General features: G+C 29.8%; 4 protein-coding genes across 5 annotated transcripts; 2 read left to right on the top strand and 2 right to left on the bottom strand.

The window, feature by feature from the left end:
- Window positions 1–2,738: 2,738 nt before the first annotated feature.
- LOC128388523 (mid1-interacting protein 1-B-like) lies at window positions 2,739–3,875 on the top strand. Its single transcript, XM_053347932.1, has one exon. The coding sequence runs from the start codon at window positions 3,104–3,106 to the stop codon at window positions 3,548–3,550; it is 447 nt and encodes a 148-aa protein (XP_053203907.1). The 5' UTR covers window positions 2,739–3,103; the 3' UTR covers window positions 3,551–3,875.
- A 2,443-nt stretch (window positions 3,876–6,318) lies between these two features.
- Window positions 6,319–7,825, top strand: LOC128388521 (39S ribosomal protein L2, mitochondrial-like). The gene is made up of 3 exons (XM_053347930.1): window positions 6,319–6,603; window positions 6,680–7,070; window positions 7,155–7,825. Exons 1-3 carry the CDS (start codon window positions 6,418–6,420, stop codon window positions 7,502–7,504), a joined length of 927 nt encoding a protein of 308 aa, XP_053203905.1. The 5' UTR covers window positions 6,319–6,417; the 3' UTR covers window positions 7,505–7,825.
- Window positions 7,826–7,848: 23 nt separating this feature from the next.
- LOC128388519 (uncharacterized) lies at window positions 7,849–15,441 on the bottom strand. 2 transcript variants are annotated; one of them, XM_053347928.1, is made up of 4 exons: window positions 12,988–14,993; window positions 12,645–12,686; window positions 11,111–11,290; window positions 7,849–8,986 (listed from the first exon to the last, which is right to left on the bottom strand). In XM_053347928.1, exons 1-4 carry the CDS (start codon window positions 13,052–13,054, stop codon window positions 7,854–7,856), a joined length of 1,422 nt encoding a protein of 473 aa, XP_053203903.1. In that variant the 5' UTR covers window positions 13,055–14,993; the 3' UTR covers window positions 7,849–7,853. The 2 variants fall into 2 exon arrangements, with proteins under 2 accessions (XP_053203903.1, XP_053203904.1); XM_053347929.1 differs by lacking the exon at window positions 11,111–11,290 and having other exon boundaries at window positions 12,988–15,441.
- A 1,723-nt stretch (window positions 15,442–17,164) lies between these two features.
- Window positions 17,165–21,220, bottom strand: LOC128388540 (protein shisa-1-like). The gene is made up of 3 exons (XM_053347952.1): window positions 20,721–21,220; window positions 20,281–20,464; window positions 17,165–19,530 (listed from the first exon to the last, which is right to left on the bottom strand). The coding sequence occupies exons 1-3, from the start codon at window positions 20,746–20,748 to the stop codon at window positions 18,795–18,797; spliced, it is 948 nt and encodes a 315-aa protein (XP_053203927.1). The 5' UTR covers window positions 20,749–21,220; the 3' UTR covers window positions 17,165–18,794.
- Between the last annotated feature and the right edge of the window lie 525 nt (window positions 21,221–21,745).

The raw sequence follows: 21,745 nt of genomic DNA, 5'->3' as shown, positions 1-21,745 counted from the left end.
CAAATGTCTCAATTAATCAACGATTACATGTCTCCAACAATTAACTCCAACAATCAATTGATTGTACATTAACCTGTGGATCTATTTATCTATTTAATTGTCAAAATAACAACGAAAACAAATGAATAACAATAATCACCAATGAAAAATGACCTGATACAAAGGATGAGCTGCATCCTCATCGTCCCTCCATCAACAACACTCACGTTATCGTCATCATCATCATCCACAACAACGACAATCAAAGTTCATGATAACAAATTAAAATTCATCTCGAATCTCTGATGAAGGTAAAAGTGATCCTCAAACTGATTCATCACAATTCTAATTATCAACTTGTTCCAAGTTCCAAGAGCAATTCAGCCTTGAGATAATTCAGATCATGAACTGGAAAAAGTTGATAAGGAAGATACAAATTCCAATATTCAAAGAAACAACGAAAACCTAATGGTCGCAACTACATTTCTCTGTCGATTAACTTGTCCTCAACTTTGTCTTTTCCGAACTATGGTCAAGGTCATCGCGGTTCTTATTATATGACCTTAGATTATATGCACTTCTCTCTCTTCGATTATTAATAGAATTACAACTTGCAAGCTAATTAGAGAAAGATTGATATTAGAAAATAGGAGAGAAGATGAATTTTTGACAATTTGGTTGACAACTTTTGACCCTTGCCCTCAATATTGCCCATGTTATTTTCAGTCGCTGCAGATCTTACAGATCTATCGAATGGTGTTTTTTGTACCTTCGTGGCCCTTGGGGTTCGGGTCCAATGTTTGAATCCACAGTAGGGAATCGTATTAATTGTGTGATAATCATTGAATTAACTTGCAGCCATTTGAATTACCCAAGCAAGTTAATTAAATCCTTGGGAAACTTGATTGTAAATCATTTAATTAAAACGTGATCACAATTCAGTTTCTCTTTCTTTTCTCTTACTTATCAAAAGTAAGCCGGTTTAAATTGTTAACAATAATAAATTGTTACCAATCCACAACAATTGACAACTTAATTGTTACCCCTTTTCTTAATTCTTTATACTAATCAAATAAGTTGATCACTTTCATTTTTTTCCTTCATCTTCATCTCAATCTAATCAACAATTGAATTTAAGTTGATCATCATCATTGTCTAATTATGTTAAGGTTAAATTCATTATAATTACAGTTCTTTACCTTTAATTGTTTAACTGTTACTCTAATTACAATTGATTATATTTTATATATTTACGTTAATTGTCATCATTGGCAATTCGATACAAATTTTTTTAAATTATTGGTTTAATTTTCCTTCTTGTTTGATTGTTTTGTTAATTTTATTTCCCAATCATCAATCAATAAAATCATATTAATAACATATTGATTAGCCAATTAACCCTCTCGATACAATTAACATTTAATTAGATTGTTGGAACTAAATTAAAACAGAAAAAAATGTTAATTCTCAAAATCTTGATGACCTTTTTTCTTACCCCTTGGTGATTAGTTGATCAGTAATATTGATTAATGAAATTTAATCAACGATTAAAGTAAAATTATAAACTAAATCATCATTTACAATCAAAGAGATTAACAGAAATTGAATTAAATTGTTGTAATCAGAGTAATTGCAATTGAAGATCACTTATTCATCCCTTTACAATTAGCACTTAATCATCATCTTCAGATCATAATTAGTTACTCAATACACTAAACGATCATCTCATTTGTTAATTAACAGATTCACGCGATCAATCAGTCACCTGAAATGTAAATCATAGTAATTAAAATACAATATAATCAGTGATTAATTGATTTGATTGATTAAGACCCACAAAGAAGTAAAAAGCAATAGTAACAAGAAATAATCAGTAAATTGTGTTTAGCTTTCTACTTAATTGTAATTTTTCACTTAATCAAAAGGGAGAAAAATAATCATTCGATGATTATTATATTGGATTAATCTTTTTCCCTTCCAATAATTACCAGATCACAATCAATCATCAGTTAATCATGGTTAATATGAATGATCAACTGGTTAGCAATTAAAAGATAAAAAAAAAATCACCCCAATGGATTAATCAACAAATCGATTGAATCGATTTAATTTTTCCAACCAGATTTTCAGCTCTAATTGTCACCTAAAGTTACCTGTTTATCGGTCTGTTGATTGTTACAATATAATGTACAATTTATATAAGAAATTAACAATTAACAATACCAACAACAATAATGATTGTAAATAAATGAGAAAACAAAAACTATTATTATTTGAAGGAACCAAGAACCAAGAAAAACACAATTTGCAACAATTATCATGATTCTGTTGATGATGATGATCAATTCTTGAGCAGAACATTCATCAACCTGATCATGATCATGATCATGATCACCAACATGAAAGTAACATGAGTGTTTGAACACTTGGATCAATGAGAAAACACTGATGATGATTAAAGTAAATTACAAGAAATTAACCGAAAAGGGCTGAGCCAAAATGGTCTGACAACCTTCATGTAAACCAAACCTCCAAGGAGATGACGTAAAGAAGTGGTGTGAATGGCTCACCTTAGGTGGATCGTTTCCTCTGCCCCTCTCTCCCCACTCTCTTCCTATTCACCCTCCCTTATCATCATCATTTCTCCCTCCCATTATCTTCATCTTTCTCTCTCATTCTCTCTCTCTCTCTTATTCTCTTCCTCTCCCTCTGTTGCCATTTTTTCCCTTGGCTTTTCCCAAAATCATTCAGAGTTTTTATCATATATAAAACTGCAACTTGTAACCATTTTGATTCACCTTAACAATCAACTCACTTGCCAAATACTTAAATTGTTAAGTTTAATTCAGTTAAATTAACTGTGTTTAAATATTTATATATAAAAATAGACAATTATTTTCTACGAAAATTGTTTTTTTTTCTCGTTTTAATTGTTTTCTTCTTGTGCCTGATTTACAATTTACTCAACACTCACAATTGACTTACTGATATTAATACTTTGGTCTCAATCTAATTTTTATTATCAATCAATCAACTAACTTTTTTTTTACCTTTATTATATTTTCTTGTGTGATTATTGTTAATTATCATCTACAACAACGACAATCAATCAACTATTTACGAAATGGAGGAAATGAGGAAAATTAGTTCATGTTCACTTCACTCATCTGATCATAATTACTCCCAAGAATCAATTCTCTATGCTCTTAATCGTTTCATTAAATCAGTTGGTAATATGAATAATAGTGTTCTAGTGCCAAGTAAATTGCACGATATTGATGATGATCAACTTGATTCTAAATCGGTTATGTCACTTTCATCGGACGATGGGTCAACTTCCTCTCTTGGTAATTCATCTACCGGAAGTGGGACTCTCCATGATCAATATCGTATGATTATCGAGGCCAAGGAGGATATTCTTTGGGGAACCAATTTAAGGCAACCAGAACCTTCCGAAGCATCAATTAGTTTACAATTTAAATACCATTTACAACAATTACAACAATTACTCAATCAATTTGCCGATGTTGCCAATCATTTGACCGCTAAATATGAATCTACTTCAGTTTAAATTGTTAACAATTTATAAATGATAATTTAACCATCTAAATGTAATACATTCAATTTCAAAGTGATCAGTTATTATTTTTTTTTGCTTCTCTCTCAATGGATTCCGGTAAAACCGATTAACCAAATTAACAACAATCAATTTAAATTACCAAGCTGAAAAAAAATGAAAAATCAATTGTTTACAATCAATAGGAACAATTAACTTTTGTTAACTATCTAATTTGTAATGATTATTTATTGTAAATCTATTGTAATCAAAATCTTAATTGTTGTTTTGTTTTTGCTCATTAATTGTCTTGATTGTTAATTTAATGTTAATTTGATTATGGGTTTTGTTTTCTTGGTTAATTTAAACACTAATTTGATTCTTCCAATTTAATCAAATTATCACTTTTTCTTGATTAACTTTTCACAAGTTAATCAATTAATGTTCATCATTAATCATCATCTCATTTCTCATTGAATCTTTGCCATTAACTATTATTATTGTAAAATATGAACAATCAAAAAGTAAAACAATCATCTAAATAATCAATTAATTTCAATTGTGAATATTTGACAATTAAAAAATTGATCACCAATTTTGAAATGTTAATTGATAGTCAATTAAAAAATAAAAAACAATTAAACTTTATTAAGAACAAAAAAAAAGTTAATTTCAATTATTTCAATTTAATTTAATCAACCCTTTGGATACTCAATTAAATCCGGTGAACAATTAAAATTGATTGCTACTATTAATAGTCTCGATTGTTAAATCTTAAACCAGGAAAAATTTGGAAAAAAAGTTTCCTCCAACTATTAATATCTTATTTGATTGTAATAAAGTTCAAGGACAATTAACTACAATTAACTGATTACGATATCAAACAGAATAGAGGACAAAGAATTAAATTGACATTAAATTGTTAAATAATGATTAATCTTATAGTTTAAATGGATAATTAACAATATATATTGTATATATTAATAGACTGTTGGTTTAATATGGTTTGACAATTAAACTTATCACAACAATTAACTTGGCAGAAAAAAAATTCAGTTAATTCAGTTTACAAAGAGTTAAATTTTAAACTTTCCCTTAGCAAATTGTGATTAATTTAATTGATTAATAGGGATGTCATTCAATGATAATAATGATATTTAAAAAATTGATTGAAATTAAAGTTTAAATTTCAAAATTAAAACTTCCTCATTGATTGTGATCAATTGAAGGGTTTAATTATTAACTAAATTAAGAGTATTAATATTAATGTAAATATCAACAGATTAACAATCAATTTATTGGTTTGTTTTGATTTTTATTGTAAATTGTTTATTCATTTTTCTTAATTGTAACAATTAGTTTAAGAATTTAACTTTTCCTAATATCATCATGATTATAATACTAGATTGTTGCTAAATTGCTAATTTATGTTTCTTAATTAATTGACCTTCATAATTTTGTCATAAGACTTTAATCATTGGATGAATGGATCATCATCTTATATTGATTAGTTGATTGTTACCTCTCCTTGTATTAAAAGGTTTTTAATTGCCAGAGGCAAATATGATCATTATTATCATTAAAATTACTTAACTATTACATTATTAGTGCACCAACGTTACGTTTTTTCCCAATTAAATTTAGATTTTAATTGTGATCAAATAATTTACTAATCATGAATCTTCTAGGGGGAGAAAAGTCTAAGTAAAAGGATAATCATTATCAGGCCTGTTAATTACAATTAATCGTTGATGTTGTTGAGGTTTAAATAACAACATTAAAACAGAAAATTAATTTGAAAAAGTTCCTACGACATTTAAATGTGATATTATTTTTAAATTTTTTCGGTAAAATCAAATTTCAATCAATTGATTGTTACCCTTTTTCTTGACAATAACAATCATGAAAATTATCATTACGTCAAAGTGAAAGATGAACTTAATTCAAAATAATAAGACAACAATTAACCTGAAGTTTAATTTTAGAATCAAAAAACCTTGACGTACATTGAATACTAACGAAAAAGTAAACAATCTAATTATCAAGAAAAATGGAAAAAAGTTTTCAAAATTGTCATCGCCGAAAATAGTTAACTTTCCATTCACTAGAGATCGACAGTTAAACTTGTTCTTGCTGAATAACAACACGACTGAGAGACTGGAAAAATTAGTTTATCAACTTATTAATCAGAGAAACACTGAATTAATCATAAATTATTAATCACAATACTTGAATTAATAAGAGAAATTAGATAATAGGATAGATTAGGGTAGATTAGATTATTAACCAATCGAATTGTGAAAAAACTGTTATAAGATAACATCATAGCTTATGCACATATAAATAGAAGATAGTTTCTCATCTTGATCGTGAATCGCTAGTAGCCAAAGAGCCACTCTTAAAAAACGGAGTAACAAACCCTCATTGATCATTGATTCGATTTAACGAGTAAAATATTGAACACATATAAATAAAAATTCTATTGGCAACTTCAGCGATTCATTTTGCTCTCAATGCAATAGACCTTTCAACTTTCTACTCGACGCCGAACACAGAAATTTTTAACCACATGTGCATTTTCTCAATACTGAAAATGATTCATGAGAAGAAACATTTTCATTTTTCTTTTTCATGAGAAAAATACAAAATTCTTTAAATTCCAATTCAAATTTTGTTTTAGATTTTCTTCAGGAATTTTGAAATCCTTCGAGTCCAATGCAACTGATTGGATGCCGATTCGATTTTGTCTCATCGAGTCTAAAAACATTTTAATTCCATTTTGAATTAACCGCTTATCGGTTGCTAAGGTTTTTTAAGTTTTCTCGTTGTCAAGTGTTGGGTTTGTGTTTGTTTTCATTTTTTGATCAACTTTTTATTTAATTATGTTAACTAAATTGTGTACACTTTTTACCCAAACTTTGCGGGTCAGTGTTTTACCTCAAATTGGTCAGAAAAGAACCGGTGCCAGTTGTATATTTAAAAAGATCATCGCATATCCAAGATATTTACCTGCTTTCAAATCTCGACCGTTGCCTCATAAATATGTTTGGCAACCACAACCTCCTAAGGTAAAAAGTGTTTAATTTGATTCTATTTTATGTTTTAATTTATGTTGATGTTTTCTTTTCATTTTTTGCCCTTTAGGATGGGGAATATACTACCAAACCTTTGAGAGCTAAAAAACTTGGTGGTCGAGATCCTGAAACAGGGCGAGTTGCCATCAGTACGATTGGTGGTGGTGTGAAAAAGTATTACCGATGGATTGATCTTAATTATTTAGGGGAAAAGGGTGAAACAGTTGAGGAAAAAGTATTTAAAGTTCGTCATGATCCTTTCAATACAGCTTTACTTGCACTGGTTGCCCGAGAAGGTCATCAAAGGTGGATCATTGCCTCTGAGAATATGAAACCTGGTGACATTATCACTACTAAAAATGAGATACCCAAAAATCCAATATATGCCAAAGAAGGTCAATCATGGCCTGTTGGTGCTTTAAGTCCTGGTACTTTGGTTCATCGTCTTGAAGTTATACCAGGTAAATATTATCACTATAACTCATTTCTCCCAGTTTCTTTAACATTTTTTCTTCCATCTATTTAATACTTAATCAATGCTCAAGGTAACGGTGGTACAATAGCTCGAGCTGCTGGTACAAGTTGTGAGATTATCCGAAGAGCTGGTAAAAAGATTGTCATTAGAATACCCACCGGTCAAGAAATTGCAGTCGACGAATGGTGTATGTGCAGTATCGGTCGAGTTTCCAATCCTAATCATTACACTGTCAATGAAGCTTGTACGGACAGAGCCTGGTGGAAGGGAAGAAGACCCAATAGAGGAGTCCAAATGAAGAAAGATGGTTACTGTGGGCGCAAATTACGACCTCCGAAGCCTTTGAAAATCATCGACGCTGCAAATATTTTACCCAAAAACTTAGAGCAAATTAAATTGAAAACTTGGCAATTTGCTTGATCACAAATCGCAATCATATGTTACCAAATCATACCATTGGTTTAATCTCAATCAGATTTAACCTGTTTGGATCCAGGATAATTACCAGAAACAATTTGATGTTCAACAAACAAAAGAAAGAGACACAATTAAGTTTTTCATGTTTTTTTAATATTAATTGTTGATATTAAAATTAAGGGAGATCAATAGGTAAAGTTGAAATGATTTACATTGTATGTGAAAAAAAATGTAGATAATTGTAAATTGTTTGAACAAAATGATTTAAATAATATAAATTGTTCACTAGTCACTCCAGATTAAGTGATTAAGTAACAAAATGAACGATTGGTGATTAAATAATTACCTCTAATCAACCAAATCGTCCAATTAAACCGTTGAAAAAGCTAACGGTTGTTTTGTAAATGTTTCTAACATAACTTGAAGATCCTAATGTTTTATTAGTTGATTTTAAATTGACCAAAGTTGGTTGATTAATTAATCCTTTTTTATGATAATCGTTTAAATTTTGTAAATTTGTTTCACTTTCCTCTCTGGTTGATTGTAAATCTACTGGAATTGATTCAGTTTCAATTTCATCTCCAACAATTGATGGATTTGTTGATGGCGATAATAACGATTTAGGTGATCGAGTGACATAATTAATTGATGTTCGTAATGTTGTAATTGTTGCTGTTTGTTGACCATTTTCAGTTGTATCAATTTCCACCAATGGATCTGAATTAATTAACTCTGATTGTGGTAAACTGGTTGTCGATTGATGTAAATCATGAAAATCTAATTCATATGGTGGTTTTCGTGTCTCACTCTTAACCTCATCAACAAAATCTTTCATCAAATTGGGTTCAACTGTAGATGTTGTTAATTGTTCACTAATTAATCCAGATGATAGACTAACCATTCCACTGATTAAAGTTGGATCAGTAACCGTGGTGGTTGCAAGTTGATCTAATTTAGATGTTGAAGAAATTGATGGAATCGTTGGTTGTATTGGATTAATGAGTAATCTATTATTCGGACCAATGTAAACCTTTTTCCGACGTAAATTAATTCGATTAGTTGACTCATTAATTAATGATGATTTCGATTGATGATCATTCCTCATAATAGTGACAATTTCCGTTGTATCTTGATCATTAATTGTTTTACCGATTCCACCATTGGTCCCAGTGACACTTTCGATTGAAATATCATCATCTTTTGATCCACTTTTCGAATCAACAATCGATTTAATCAAATTTCCAGGTTCCATGTTCTCTTGTAAATTTGTCGCTCGAAATTTATTCTTTTGATTGTTTCGATTACAATGGTCATACTTTGGACAACACTGACCAGGTACATATTCGGGTTCACAATCGTATCGAAATCGACATTCATTCAAAGCACACCGAACGATATTCCGTTTACAATAACAGGTCACACAAGGATTAGGTGAATGTGGAATCCGTTGACCATCATAATAAACTCGACCATCGTAAGTACAACCTGAGAATTGACCAGAAGAAAAAAAGAAACATAATTACTGATTAATCAATGGAAAAGGTGAAACAATTTATGATCACATGTTGATAACATGTTGATTATTGATAATGAGTAACAATCACGATTATCAGGAGTAACCATGTTAAATTGACAATCAAGGACTTTCAGTATGATACAAGAGAAACAATCAAGATAATTACAAGTTAAATTGTTTAACCTTGTGTACAACAATTTAAATATAGTTAATCCTTTAATATAAGTTCATTGATCTGCAGTTTTATTGATCAGTTGATGATTTAATTTTGCTACCAACAAGATAATCATCATTCTGTCCATCATCATAAAAAAAAGTTGAGGTCAGTTTATTATCGTGGTTAAATGATTTTCTTGAAATTAAGTAAGTTTTACATTCACAATAATTTGATTGTATTGATTATCATCAAAAGATAATTGCTTTTCTCTCTCTCTCTCTCTCTCTATGTTAATAATGTTTTCTTTCTGCTCTCTCCCATTTTTAGAGGGAAATTACATTCATAAGGAACTGAAATGATCACCATCTTCATTATCATGGTGGTGAAGTCAAGGTGAGAGAGAGAGAGAGAGAGAGAGAGAGAGAGAGAGAGAGAGAGAGAGAGAGAAAAGCCTAACAAATTGGAATATACAAAATCATCTTCTGTAATTATCTCTCTCCAGTCAATCACCACCAATTGATTTGAATAATAATGTTGTTATTTATGCGATTTGGTTCAATAATTTACCAATAATAATGTAATCTGATGAAAAGGAAGACAAAGAAAGAGGAAGAGAGAGAGAGAGAGAGAGAGAGAGAATATAAACTTTTATCTTCTTCTACCCTGAATAACTCGTAACCTTTTACCTTAGAATAGTTCTAACCCTTTTCTACTTAAATCTCATCATCACCCATCATCTTATTCATCATCTTCTCCTGATTTTCTTGACCTTCTTATTAGCTCATCATCAATGAATAAACTTCCTGAATTCAATGTTGACCCACTAACGAATTTGTTTGTCTGATCAAGGTGACTTCCGTTACTTTTTTTACTCTCATCATCATCTTTTCAATTAACAGGTAAAATGTTTGATTTGTTGATGATACACAAGTAAAAGGTTAATGATTGAATTAGAAGATACAGAAAAAACAAATCCCAAGAAAAAGACTAACAAAAGATGAGGATGAAAAGGTAACAGAGTTAAAGCTTGTTAGCTTGATGAAGATGAAGATGAAGATGATGAAGATAAGCTTTAAACAAGAGAAAATAAAATGGATGAGTGAGGTTTAAATTCAACTTGTTTCTCTTGTAAATTCAATGAATCAAAACTAATCAGATTCTGATTTTTCTTTTTCTCTCTCATATAATGTGCTTCCTTTTTTTCATCCTCATCTTTATCTCTCTCTCTCTCTCTCTCTCTCTCACACACACACACACTTCATCATCTTTATCTTCATCTTAATCAATGTGCTCTCTATCATCTTATGTCAACTTAATACTTTTTAAATTGTTATTATTTGTTGCAAGTTAATAAACAGTAAATAACATAGAAAAGACAATCAATCCAAACAACAGATGATTGTGATTGTGATTAACTGATCACAATTAGACAATTTGACCTTCTTGTTGTTAACTGTACTTTATTATGCTGATTGTTGTCAAATTCAATTGATAAATCAGATTATATTTGTCTAATCTGTTCCCATTGTATGGTGACAATCAAAAGCTTTTTTTATCAAAAGCCACGAATCAATAGTAACTTATATTATCTCAGGGTTTCCATTATTATTATTGACCTTTTTTCCCTGTGTCTTTTTTTATCTTCCTTATCTTCCCATTTTCTCTTTCTTTTCCTCTTTCTCAGTGTGATTTCAATCACCTTTCTAACCCCAATAACAATGATGTTTTTTTCTTATAACCATTACAATCAATTGATTGCTGATGATGATTATCAAACAGTAGATCACAAGGAAAAAATTATGTAGTCACAATTTAAAATGAGATCAACAAGTTTTTTTTTTCACTTGAAAATTGTTTCAAAAAATGAATTTACATCAATCAAGTGATTGGAAAATTTTCAATCTCGACCTCATGAATTCAAGAATCAATCACTTACCACAATCATAATTAGGGCAACATTGTCCATCTACTTCAATTGTCCGGCAACCGGTTGGTTTAACTGGACAGTGTTTGAATGAGCACGAAAATCCTGGTGGTCGGCAACGACAAATTTCACATGGATGGTCAGAAGGAATCGCATCACCTTTTTCATAGAGATTTCCATTGATGAAACAAGCTAATTAACCGCAACAATTAAGCAAAAGGATCCAAAGGAAGAAAAGAAAAATTAAAAATCGAAACGATGAAAAAAAAGAGACCCAATTGGTCAACCTATCAGCTGGACACTCAAATATCTCTCTTTCTCAGCTATTGACCATTATTGACATTCAATGGTGACCCCTGAATGAATCTCGAGTTTAAAATATCACCCACCGGTGGGTTAGTGAATATCAACAATCCATTATAAAGATAACAATATATTCATGATTCCATTTTTTTTTCTTCTTCTTTCTTTTCGCCTTATTAGATATACCAACACAGAAATTCATGATTGATGAGATTCCATGATGATATAAATACATTATCATCGCCATGATGATCAACATGGAATCATAATAATCATCAACGACAATATATACAAGTAGTTGATGACATGGAAGAAAAAAAAGAGTAAAAATCAACTGAACAAGAAGATGAACAAGAAAAAGAAGATGAGAAAAAATTGACATAGACCATTCTTATCATGTACCCACATCCATCATCATTTTCATCTTGATGATAATCATCATCTTTATCATCATAATTTCTTGTATCTCCTTTCAAGCGAAAACATCAACCAGAATTCATGGAACACATGAAAACCTCAGTGGTTTTTGTGTATTCACTTTCCATTATATCTTAACCTCGAAAAGAAAAAGTTCTAAGAGAGAGAGAGAGAGAGAGAGAGAAAAGAAAAAGCTAAATACATTTATTACTATTATTACATAGAATATTTTTCTTTCCTTTATCTTCCTAATCTTCCACCCATCGAATATATTATCATCAGAATATTTCATATTCCGCCTTCTCAGAGAACTGGAAAGATACATTATCGTAAATAAGGAGAAAATGTTCAGAGAGAAAGTCGAAGAAAATGAAATTCTATTTATTCTCATTCTTATTATCCACCGGTGGAGAAATTTAAGTTTTCTCAAATGTAAATCAGAAATTCTGTCCATTGATTAGTTTGATTATCTTTTAATCACTTTGCACTTTTCTTCTAATCGGATAATCAATCAGCTGATGATTGTTATTGTTCAATCATTATGAGGATCGATTTTTTTTATCAATATGGTGATGATTAAGTTTGATATTGTTGTTGATTGAAATTCAATTTTAATCAACTAATTACTTTGAGAGTAAGATTGATTACCATTGCCAATCATATCTATTGATTATCGATAACAATCAAATGAAAAGGTTGACTGGTTAAGATATTGAATGAGAAACTGTTACCATGTTAATCAAAGGTAATCAATTGATTGGGTGTTGATTGTTTGTGATTATCTATTAACAAATAATATTAATAATTATAAGATGGAAACACTTACCCGTTTGATTTGCACTGTAAGGTTGTAGTTTGATTTGTGGGGCTAATTGTGATCAAGAAACAAATAGATTATGTTGATTGTCAAGTTGATGATATTATCGGTAAAATATAAAATCCATATTAAAGTTAAATCACGAGGAAAAAGATATGAAACAAAAAACTTAGATTAAAAAATGAATGAAAATATTTGCAACTTTTCAAGAAAAATTTGCCCTCAAGCAATTCAATGATTGCTAAAAAATGAACAGAATCTCAATAATAACGATAAATATTCATGATGATACAAAATTGTAATCAATTTGTTTCATTTGTTTATGAAAAGAATTTTTAAAAAAAGTTCTTACCAGAATTAACATGTTCCCATGTTAATATGAATGTTATTATCACAATTAACTGTTGATATGATTTCATTGATACTTATTGATTAACAAATGATAATAATTTGTGAATTTCAAATGGTTCTAATTACGGTAAAGTTGAATCAATTTATGATGATGATGAGAAAGAGATGATCAGGTAAACATCAATATCGAAAACTAAACTTACATTGAAAAGTTTTTAAGGAACAAAAAGTTTTCTCTCTCTCTCTCTCTCTCTCTCTCATCTCCCTCAGATTGTTACCTGTCTCTCTAAGATGATGAAGGTGGGATGGAAGGATGAAGATGAAGATGATGATTAGAGGGAGGAGAGTAAAGGAAACTATTGGTTTCTCATTCGGCTTTGGTATTGGTAACCTTTTTTCTTGTCCAAGAGTTTGAACCATCACTGACCGACCTTAAATAGTATCGATACTTGATTGTTAATTAACCCGAGTTCCTGTTAACTATTCAAATTTACCCAAGGTAATCATTAAGGTATGAGAAGGGAGGAGATGATGATGATGATGATGATCAAAGGTAAGTCAAGGTCAGTCAAAGATAAATTCCCTCATCCTAATGGTCAGTATTATCATCGTTTTTTTTTTACTTTCTTTTATCTTTTCTTTTTCTTCTAGTTCTTTTTTTACCTTGGTCATTTTTCTTGAATAAATATATTACATAGATGATCATCTTCTTACTGGACACACCTTTAAGTGGTCAGTTTGTTTTCTTGTTTGTTTTCTGAGGGTAAGATAATTACGATTATATTATTCAGAGAGATTTTCTTTATTTTCGTTTCTTTCTTAAGTTACTTGATGAATTAGTAACAATTAACTTGGCACAATTTAGCTACGAACAGAAAATCAAAACTGACCCATTGAGTGGACACAATTTACAACTTGTTAATCAATCAAATTGTAACAACAATCATTAGGTGTGTATGTTTCAAGTTTATCAACAATTAAGATCAACTTTTCTCATTGTAAACTTAAGGTGTAATTTGATTGTGCTTTTTTTCAATATAAATCATGTTAATCAACTGATTGCGACTGAACAATCAGTGATATCTTCAAACAATAGCCAATTAATTCAATTGGTATTGATTTGATCAACTTAATCAAACAGCCTCGTAAATAGCAAAGGATCAAACAATCAGTGTAACACTTTAATTACTGTTATCGTTTAATTTAAACTAAATTAACTTATTGTAGCCCTAACAATTAGACTATTTCCTTTTTCATTATTCAGTTAATTTTATTGTTAATTGTTGACTAGAAACACTAATCTTTTCCGTTTTCTTCTGGGTTGAACAATTAATTAATTTCCTTTTCTCATCATCAAATTAGTTGCCAAATGATTAACTGATAATGATGATATTTGTTTAGATTTTGACTCGATTTAAATTTAACAATTTACAGTTAATTTAGTTTAAGGTCAATCGGATTGGGAAGACAATCAAGTTAATCATTGATTTAGATCATTGATCAACTTTTTCCTGTCTCATTTAATTAACAGTTCACTTGATTCTTAATCATTGAAAACATTTCTAGGGGTTTGCAGTCAATTTAATAACAATTAAGTTAAAAATCAAATTTTAGACAATCCTAGTTTTTTGATTGTCAATGTTAACGTTTAAATATTGGGTTAGGTTAATCAGGATCAGTTAATCAATGAAAAATTTGTTGATTCCAACAAAATTAAGTTAATTGTCAGGAATAAAAATTGTGTATATAAACCATTAAATGATTGTGGTTAATTGTATTTGTTTGTTGATGGTAATGATTAAACTTTATTACTTTTGTCAAGCAAGATGACAACTTTCATAGACACAGTGAGTGGTCAAACATGTTTGACCAACTCAAATCATCCTCATCCTCATCTTCATCTTCATCTTCACCCTCTCATCATCTTTGTCTTCATCTTGAGCCTAAAGATGATGATGATGATGATAAGTTAACAGAAATTGATTCTTCTTGACTTGCTTGTCATTCACATTACCAATTCTTGGTCAAATTGATGTCCACTCAGATGGACATTACTGGTCATCATCATCACAACACAATCATTTAAAGTAAATACTAGAAGTCATCTTATCATCATCTTATTATCATCATGATAATAATAATGAGAAAAGATTTGAAAACAAAGGTGAAGTCATTTCCATGTTTATCTTATGTTGTGTTGGTCAAGATAATCACCAACTGACCAATGGTTAAGATGATAAAGATAAATGTTAAATCAGCATCATGATTATCACAAAATGGGAAAACAAAAGGACAAAAGTTAACAATCAATCCTGATCCTATTTCTGATTTCAATTAAATTGTTTGATTGTTATTCATTCAACTTGATTTTGGATAAAATAAATCAACTAATCACTTTAATTGGTTCATTTTTGTTCACGTGTTTAACTTTCATTTTTAATCATAATTCACAATCTGAATGATTTACAATTTATCCGTAATCTAATAGTTGTATCATATTGTGTCTCGAAACAATCAAAGTAAAGTTGATTAATCAACAGTAACAATTAAGACAAAACATTGGAAAAAGAAAAGATTATTAATCAATGGTAATTAACTTTGATCACGAAATGTTTTCCCTTTTCAAAGGCACAATTTAATCACTCTAATCACAATTAAAGGCCTGGAACAAATTACTTTTATCATAACAATTACAATTTAATCATCGATAATAATCAAAGAAAACAAATCATGAAAAGTTACCATTAGATTAACAATCAAGGTAAAAGCCCAATGAAACAAGAGGTTGAAGATAATTTAATATTTAGTATCAACAATATGATCAATTTCATCATACATCATATTATTATCATCTTCATCTTCATCATATCATCCTCATCATCTTTTTGTTTCAGTCTTGATGATGATGATGATGATTAAGGAAGAGGAAGGAGAAGAAAAAAAAATCAAAAGGAAATGATTTTTTCTACTATTTGATTCCCATTGATTGGAAATATATACTTTTTGTCTTCCGTTTTCTTGGCTACTATCATCATCTTTACCCATCATTTATCATCATCATCATCATCATCATTCCTATGGAAAGATTTTCTCATCTTCATCTGACTTTTATATCCAAAGGCTTATCATCATCATCATCATCATCAACCTTTGATAATGATACTTGAAATAAAAAGGTAAAAGTTAATGATTAGTATGTGAGAGCTAATGTTAACTCTTCCTCCTTTTATCTTCATCTTTACGAGGTGGAAATGAGTTGAGAAATGTTCAGTAATTTTATCTTCATGATGATGATGATCATCCTCAGGGTATTAATTCAAAAGAAGAGAGAAAGAGTAGAGAAAAAGATATTAACCTTTATTGAGGTTTAATGAAAAATCGATTTCAGTTCTTTCTCATTTTCCATTCTTTCAATTTCTTTCAAGATTCTTTCTGATAAAAGTTAGATATTTTCTCCATAACAATCATCATGATGATTAAAATTCATCATCATCACCAAAGGAAAATAGATATAAAAAGAGTTGATGATAAAATCGGAAATAAAAAATTCATAAACTTAAAGAGTAACAATAATAAGGAATCAACTTTTTCTTGTTCAATGTAAATAGTTACTCATGAAATCTAAGGGAAAACCTAATGATCCATTCAATTTTCAATGGATTCTGATCATGATCATCATGTTTATTTAAACTTTTCTCTTCATCCTCCTCCTGAATCATCATCATCATCATGAGTATCCTTTCATGATGATGATTTAGTATCAGTTGATTAAGTGAATCTGGTTAAATTAATGAACTCATAGAGATGAATTTTTTTTCTGATACTTAGTTTTGTTGTTTTACCAATGAATTTCAACTGAATCAATCATCTTAATTCAATCTGATTGTCATGATAATCAAGCGATTAATTGATGATTGTCTACAAAAAGAAGATCAAACAATTTAATCAAATGTATTTTCATTCACATGGAAAACAAATTGAATTGAATTTTACAAATAACGGGAATTATCATAAAGACTAATGATCTTCATCTTCATTAGTCGCTTCCTGATTCATCACCATGGAGATTTTGATGATGATGAGGACGATATTTAATCCATTGTGTCAAGACCTTCTCCCAATGAAGAGAAAATGATGAGGATGGAGAGAGAGAAAAAAAGAAAAAGAAGATTACACCTTATTAGAACTTTTTTTTCTTCTTATTCTACTCCCAGTTACCAAGGGAAATTTTCCACCTCCCACCCTTTAGACTTTTTATCTGATGAACTTTTCCAAATCATTTATTTATCATCAAAATCCGACAATTAACTCACTCTAATTACATGGGAATTTAATTCTCATGTTATTTACATTTGATATAATCGACATTTCGAACAGATTACATTTAGAAAGACTAATTATCATCAGTTGATTTGTTCTAATCAACTGGTTAGGATTTTTCGATCAAATTTCCAATCAGAATTGTCATTTATCTTCATCGAGTTCTAGATGAACAAATAATAGGATAGAATCAGATTCATAAACGATAAGTTTTATTTCAATGAGAATCTGATACATTATTGTTGTTATATTTGTAGAAGAAGAATTTTTTTTATATCTTCTTTGTCATCCTAAGTAATATCCTCATCTTCAGTAGCTGAGCCGGAGGCAGGTTCAATTTCCTGTTGCTTGTTCTCACTCCCACTCTCATCATTTTTACTTCTTAACATTGGGAAGAGGGAAGAGTAAAGATTCAGAGTTTTTCTTATTTCTGTTCAATGGATTCAGTGATGGTGGAGGAGGAGGAGGAAGAAGAGGTTGAGGTGGTGGTGGGAATGATGATCTAAGGGATGAAAAAGGAGGATCAGGTGGTGGGTTGACATTCTCAGTTTTCTCTCCGGAAAGAAATACAATCTTCAGATTGAATAGATTCGGACATTTGATGATGGAAGACAGAAGATGATTAAGATTGTGAATATGGTTCAAATGAAGATGAAAGAAAAGAGGATGACCATTAATTTTATCTTCCTCATCTTCTTTCCTTAGTTTTGGTAATAACAAACTTTGACCTCAACTTTCTCATTACAAAGGAATTGACCATCGATTGACCATTAAGACAAATGGACACAAGAAAATGAAAGTGAATGAAAATTTATCCTTCTCTCTCTCTCTCTCTTTGGGTGAAACATTTCAAACTAATTGTTGATTCAACAAATGGAAAATCAGATTAACAAGCAATTAGATTGCGAAGTTGATCAATCATGAGTCTATTATGCTAAATAATGAAGGTTGGTCAGTTGGTCAATTTGGACAATTAGAGTTGATTAGCTTTCGGTTAAATGATTTTTGCGTTTTCTTCATTTAATTTAAATTGTTTTATTTTCATCTCGTTTTCATATACAAATTAATAGTAAGTTTCAGCACCTTTGGGTACTTTAATTGTTTGAAAAACAACAACAATTAATCATAATTAAAATTGTCAAATATAATTACATACATACAAATATAGTAGTTTAAATTTAATTGTGTGTCTTTGTATCAAACCAAATGATTAAATCCAGTTATGATGATGATCAACAGAAACGGTAAACACAGATACAAATCAAATCAATGGTTAATTGTTGAGTAAATTATTAATTCAGTTAGATTTTTGTTGACTGATTGATGAGAAAAACAAAAAGTTTATTATAATCCAAATACTCAATTGAAGGATAATTAAAACTTATTGGATGTAAGTACATATCGACCGTTGATTGTTGGGATATTTAAATGATGTGGATGAAGACACAATTAGGTAACATTAACAATTAGTAAACTAATCAACTAATTTCACTGTGACATTGTCCTCCAGAGTCGCTTTTGTCCTTCACAAGGGTGAATAATATCCCGCCGGTAAGATCCACCCAACATTGATAAAATCCTATTCTGATTATTAGTCCGATCAACATTGTTAATTGTTTGATTATTGGGATTTAATTGATTGATAAAGGAGGACACATGAGTACCACTATTAACTGAGGTAATTAAAGATTGATTGTTGATTGACCCTTGATTGGTATCATTAGAATTGTTATCATTATTATTAAGATCATTGTAGTGATAATTTTGTGACACTTGATATGGAGGCGGTGGGTCAATAAATCCAACGGTCGGCGGTGGATTAATATAAGATGATATGGTTGGAATATAAGAATCCATAAGGCGATTGCTTGTTGAATTAATTAAGTGTGGTGGTGGTGGAAGATTAGTCGAACTGGGTGAAAGTAGATTAGTATAAGGTGACCCATCGGTTAGATCAAATAAGTTAATTGTGGTCGTGGTTGTTGTCGTATTGTTTGGTAATCCTCCGTTAACACCATTCACTGGACATGGTAGAAGACCTGGTTGACCACCGTCGATACTTTGACCATCAACACCGGTGTTTATATGGTAGGGATGATTTTCTGACATATCTAACCCTCCAAGGTGACGTTTAAAAAATTTACGACAACAAACAAAGCCCAAAACTGTCAACATAACGGCAAATATAAAGGTCACTATGGTCACTGTGAACATGGTCGATGAACTGACCAATTGAACGATAGAAACAAAATTACAACCGATTCCATGTTGATGATTAGATGAATCAAATTTCACAAGAAAAAAACAAAAAAAAACAACATTTAATATCAAAGGTAAACATTAGTTGATTCTAAGATGATTAACTAACTGTTACTATTAACTAATCTTATATTTAGCTAAATAATAATAATAGGTTAGTCTTGATTGTTATTAACTCTATCATTAACTAACTATCACTAGTACATTGGTAGTAGCTTATGATTTCAATTGTTATTGTTTCAATTTGATCATTTTCTTGTCAACAAATCAAGTTAATTAAGTTAATCAAGCAAGTTGATCGTTGTTATAATTCAGGTAACAATTTAAACTTAAACAATTGTAACATAATATTTACCAAAATGTTAACATGTTTGCTCAATATTATCATAAACATATAAATCAAATGATTAGCATAATATAAAAACAATATCAATCAACTATGATGATTACTCTGATTGTTGAACATTTTTACAAACTGATTGTTGTTATTTTTGAAAAAAAAATAGTATCGCAATTGTATTACAATCAACAATCAACAATCAACAATCAGTGATCAAGATGAAGATTAAGATTAAGCTAATCAATTGAAAACCAACACAATCGACTTGGTTTGAGGAAAATGATAACAATCAAGGAAACAATTGAAAGGTAACATTTGATTAGATTATCAGAATAAAGTGAAAGAGTTTTAATTAAATTGGTAATCGTTAATTACCTAATATATGATATGCTTGATCCACCAAAAAATTCATTCTCCTCCTTGGAACCACAACAATACTTATGGATTGTAGATCCACAGCAATACATTTTCCGCCCTTGGGACTTTGGTGGGCAGTAGAAACCCGCTCTCCATGAGCCATTCTTGTCTACATATCCGGGGCAATATTGTATTCCAATTGCTAAATCACAATTAACCAAATCAACGAGAGAGATCACAAAAAATTAGTTGGTGTAATCACACAATCCAAATAAATATGAACACAGTTTCAAGCTTGATTGTTGCAAGTACAATTGCAGACACTTAATTTATGTATCAATCAAATTGTTGTTTCTTGGTGACAAGTTAAGACAAAATTAACAAAATTAAATTGTCGTTAAACTAATTAAATGTCAATCAAGAGGTAATATCAAAATCCATTGGATAAGTTTACTTACTATTTGAATCTCCATCAAAAGGTGACATATTTTGAAGATGAAAGAAAATTTTTATTTTCTAAATAACAAAAAGTTTCTCTCTCAATTTTAGTTAATTACGATCCAATGATCATAATTAATGGCGATAATCACAATATTAGTTTTAATTAGAAAATGGTTTAAGATGATTAACTTAGATTAAGGCGAAGTTTGTTTTTTGTTTCTGTTTATATGAATTAAAGATTGGAAATTGAAATTGGATCCAATTTAATTCAGTTAGCATGATAGAGGGAAAATTCTGGATGGAGGAAAGAAAATAGAATCAGAATCATGATATATATTATATATCATCTTTTATACAATAATGATGAAGATGAAGATGATAACTGTTTAACTTTCATGTTTCAACCATGAAGATTGGAGATACATGATAAGACACATTCTCAGAATCCAAGTAATAGAACCATGGAAAATGTATAATATAAAATAGAAATAAACTCAACTCCAAGGCTCGAAATGGAAGAATAATTCTGGAAGATAAAAGAAAGAGAATCGAAAAAAGGGAGAAAGAGAGAGAGAGAGAGAAAGGCAATTTTCGAGTTCTGAACAAAGTTCTGAACAAAATTCTGAAGCGCATGTATTTGATTCACTCAATTATAATATACAGAAAATGTTAATTTATCAATGGGTTTTACGTGTTAACAAACAATAACAGTTAACAATATAAATATACCACAACAATTTAAGATAAACAATTGTGATTAGTTGATCAGGATCATGATGATGATGATAAACTTTATCCTTTTTTTTATCATCATCAATTACATATAATATTTACTTTATCATGATGATTATACTTTAGGTTTGACATCGAGATGAAAATGAGTCTGATAATGATTGTGATGATGATTATTGTTATCATCATTATAATTGTCATCTATTAGCTGTGTAAATAGTAAAAAAAACGAAAGACAAAAGGATGAGGATGAGGATGAAGATAACGGATGATAAGGACATGGAAACCAAAATCTAAGAGGTAACATCTT

The sequence above is a fragment of the Panonychus citri genome, unplaced genomic scaffold (assembly GCF_014898815.1).
Source record: "Panonychus citri isolate SS breed McGregor unplaced genomic scaffold, ASM1489881v1 Contig00100, whole genome shotgun sequence".
Lineage (NCBI taxonomy): Eukaryota > Metazoa > Arthropoda > Arachnida > Trombidiformes > Tetranychidae > Panonychus > Panonychus citri.
The sequence above is the reverse complement of the archived record's forward strand: the minus strand, read 5'-3'. Positions and strand labels throughout refer to the sequence as shown.